Below are 4,052 nucleotides of genomic sequence, written 5' to 3' on the forward strand. Positions count from 1 at the left end.
TGTGTGTGTGTGTGTGTGTGTGTGTGTGTGTGTGTGTGTGTCTACGCACATGTGTCTGTTCAGGAATGGGAGAAATTAAAAATTATACTGTAACCCTAGATAAATTCCAAGAAAGTGAAAAGGTTGGGCAAGGGAAAGGTGCATACACAGCAAAGCCCCTCTCCTGTTGGATGAATTCACCTTTACCTTCCCTTAGCAGCTCAGTTTTCATGCAGCAATCCTGCTTGGTCTCTTGCTTGGCCAGAACTGTCTGCTGGAGGGGGAAGAAAAAAAAAGACAATAGGCATCAACTAGATACATCAGGGCCATCTTTAAATCAAATCCATTACAAAAGTCCTCATCCTTCCACATAGGGTTTACTAGCCCACCACTAGCACAATCCCTCCAGGAAGAGGACTAACATTCAGAAAATAGTCCCCAGGACAATATGCCTAGTCTGCCAGCTCTGAACATCACTCTTGTTTGTTTTGTTTGTAATTTTGTTTTTGTTTTCTTGAGACAGGGTTTCTCTGTATAACAACCCTAGCTGTCCTGGAACTCACTCTGCAGACAAAGGCTGGCCTGGAATGGGATTAAAGGCACATACCATCCCCACCCCCACATCTGAACAGGGTTCTTCACAATGTGTTTATATTCTTCTTACAGAGTTAAACATCTTAAGTGCTTTGGTTCTATTACAGCAATTTACTTTGATATGAATCTGTTAACTCTTCATTTACCTTAAAATTCATTTTGTTAATGCTGTTTAAATATTTCAAGTGTTTGACACATATAAAAAAAAAAAAAGTTACAGAAAGATTGAGGTTGAAGAGAAGCAATGGTTAAGAGCAATTCCAGTCCTCCCCCTGAGGACTGGAATTCAGTTCTAAGTACTCCATGAGGTGTATATAATTGTTCTAAGTACAACTCCAGGGGATCCAATGTCCTCTTCTGGATACCAAGAATAATACAAGAGTATACCTAACAGTACACAGCCACATACGTATATGCATAATTTAAAAATAATACATCTGGTGTAGTGGCACACACTTTTAATCCCAGCACTCAGAGGTCAGAGAACTCTGAGTTCAAGGTCACCCTGATCTATATATATAGCAAGTTCCAGGCCAGCCAGAGTTACACAGTGAAACCCTCTCAAAATAATTATTATTATTAAATATTATTAAATAATTATTAAATAAGAAAATTCAATTAGACACTTAAGTCACTGTGTTGATCCATGTGGAGGGATATATTATAGTTCCAAGGCCTTGAACGCCAAAATTCTACACTCTTCCTGAAACTACAAGACTTTTAATTTGTAGAACAGAAAGGTTTGATCCCCACCATACTTCTGATAACCTCTAGAGGAATATTTTTTCCAAAGACTACCTAAAAGCAGCTGGGCATGGTGGCACACGCCTTTAATCCCAGCACTCAGGAGGCAGAGGCAGGCGGATTTATGAGTTCGAGGCCAGCCTGGTCTACAACATAAGTTCCAGGACAAAAAGCTTTCTTCGAGCAATTGCAATGAACCTTCAGCTCACTGCTAATTCTACTTTACCTGATCTCCCAAGAATAGGGTTATGCTCTTCTCTGCACCTGAAATCTATATTACACAAGCATCTCAAAAAAAAAAAAAAAAACAAAAAACAAAAAAACAAAAAAAAAAAACCAACAAAAAAACCCACTTAGTCCTAATCCTAATGTTCTTCCCCCTAGAAAAAAGCATTCCCAAATACTCCTCTTGAAAGAGCTGGTCATCCTCATTATACCCACAGGAGAAAAACAGGCAGGCCATCCCCACTTGAAGAAAGGAGCAGGAGGACATCACTTTCCCCTTTCCACCCTAGGCTAGTCCACAACTCTTCCAAGAAGGGCCGACAGGTGATTTTCAGTGTAGTCTAAATCTAGGATCAGGATTTTTTAGGTGTTTGCACAGACACTAAGGGAGGGGTCCTGTTGAAACTCACAGTTCCTACTCCTAACCTACAGGGAAACCAATGAATGCTTACAGCCATCTTTGCCAAGACTTGGAGTGAAGAGCAATCAAGACCACTAAGTGCATTACTTAGTCCCAGGCACATGAAACACCTCAGAGGATGTATAGTGGCCCTGCCCCATACCCATCAAGCTTAATTTGGAGTTCTGAGAGCAGGCCAACTAAATGTGGTTTTCGGTCTTCAGACTAGGCAACCATCAAAGCACACTGACAACTTCAGCACCTTTTCAAAAGCTCACCACCCCCTTGTGATAGTTAATGTGGATTATTAATCAGACAGGTTATGAGGGATTTTCTAGGTTAGGTTAATTGAGGTGGTGTGACAGTTAGCTCTAATTGTCAACTAGAAACAATCTAGAATCACCAGAGAAGAGAGCCTAAATATGGAATTGTCCACAATGGGATAGTGTCGGAACACAGTCCAAAGAACGGAATCATACGAAAGAAATTCTGAGTGCTTGTGAGAAAGTGTCAAAGAAACAAAGACAAGAATCTTGTGACCTCAATTTCTTCAAAAAACACAGAACTGTTCTTGGAATGTGCTTTCATGTCTCTCCCAGTTGTAGCAGATAGGAGTGAGTTACTTTAAATTATTCATTATGACTATTATTATTTGTTTATATGCCTCTGTTGGGAAACCCTGCTACTTAAGATCAAAGTCTATCATGTCCAGATAGCTCCTCTGAGCTCAGCACAAAAACGGAGGTCTCACTTTTCCAGTGGGGACCTTTTCTGACCTATCTGGGAAGCCCAACCCCCACACCCTCTACCTAAAGAAGGTCACATAGTCCTTGGCAAACCTACAAGTTCAACTTTCTCTTACCCTCTAAGAACCCATCCAACAATTACTTGGAATGCCTCTCCTTGCAAATAAGGCATAGTACTTTAAACTCAAGCCACTCTCCGATATTCATACATAGCCTTTGTTTACCATGAATAAGGCGTAGGCACACAAGGTGTTTCACTGAATATTGTTGGAAAAGGCTCTAAAAGAGCTGTAACACTGAAATCCTTGGAGAATACCCTTGGTACTCACTCCCAACCAGACTGGGATCCTGAGGACCCCACCCCAAAGCTCCACCCAATCTAGACTCCAATTCATTATTGCAGGGTGCCTGGACACCCTGAGGGAGAGCGCAGAGCCTGGAACCACAGCTGGTGCCCAACCAAAACAGATACACATGCCTCTAGGAAAAAATATGGTTTTGCCACATTAACACCTCAGTACAAATTGTCTGATCCTCTGAATAAAGTTGGCTACTGCATTTAGTTTGAGTCTTTTTTAGGCTTCACTCTCCCAGGTCCCACCTCCAGTAGAGCAGTAAACAGCACGGCCTGTGAAGAACCATCTTAGGTAATACATATGGGAAGACCTAACCCTATGTGGGCCGCACTATTCTTTAGGTAGGAATCCTAAACTGTTTAAGAGCAGAAAAACATAACTTAGTGGTAGCAAGCATACATGTACACATTCATTCTTTCTACTTTGAATGTGGATGTAATATGAGTACCAAACCCTTTCTCTCCTAAGAAGCTTTTTTGCCATGAAATTTTATTACAGCAACAGAAATGAAACTAGAACAGGTGGGAAGGCAGGTGAAATCCTGGGCTAAATACAAAGATAAGCAGACCGTCTGCATTCATCTCTCTGCTTCTTGACTGACTTCAGGTATAACCAGCTATCCCCCATCACACCCTACCCCCCTCCCCCCCCCTCTCTCTCTCACACACACACTCACACACACACACACACACACACACACACACACACACCTATCCACCAATACTTACTAAAATTTGTTTTTTAAAAACCTAACTATGGCCAGGCATGGTGGCGCATGCCTTTAATCCCAGCACTTGGGAGGCAGAGGCAGGTGGCTTTCTGAGTTCGAGGCCAGCCTGGTCTAGAGTGAGCTCCGGGCTGGTGAGATGGCTCAGCGGGTAAGAGCACCCGACTGCTCTTCCAAAGGTGCAAAGTTCAAATCCCAGCAACCACATGGTGGCTCACAACCATCCTTAACAAGATCTGACTCCCTCTTCTGGGGTGTCTGAGGACAGCTATAGTGTACTT

At 42.3% G+C, this 4,052-nt stretch overlaps 1 protein-coding gene across 12 annotated transcripts in view; it reads right to left on the reverse strand.

Annotated features, from left to right (window-relative positions):
* Window positions 1-4,052, reverse strand: part of Ehmt1 (euchromatic histone lysine methyltransferase 1) — a 150,631-nt gene that overhangs the window by 98,363 nt on the left and 48,216 nt on the right. For 5 of the 12 annotated variants that reach the window (XM_029535938.1, XM_029535940.1, XM_029535941.1 and 2 more), the window contains exon 2: window positions 187-250. In XM_029535938.1, coding sequence (XP_029391798.1) covers window positions 187-250 — 64 coding nt within the window. Of the gene's footprint in view, window positions 1-180; window positions 254-4,052 lie in introns of all 12 variants that reach the window. The other 7 variants (XM_029535937.1, XM_029535939.1, XM_029535934.1 and 4 more) reach the window with 3 other exon arrangements.

The sequence above is a fragment of the Mus pahari genome, chromosome 3 (assembly GCF_900095145.1).
Source record: "Mus pahari chromosome 3, PAHARI_EIJ_v1.1, whole genome shotgun sequence".
Taxonomy (NCBI): domain Eukaryota; kingdom Metazoa; phylum Chordata; class Mammalia; order Rodentia; family Muridae; genus Mus; species Mus pahari.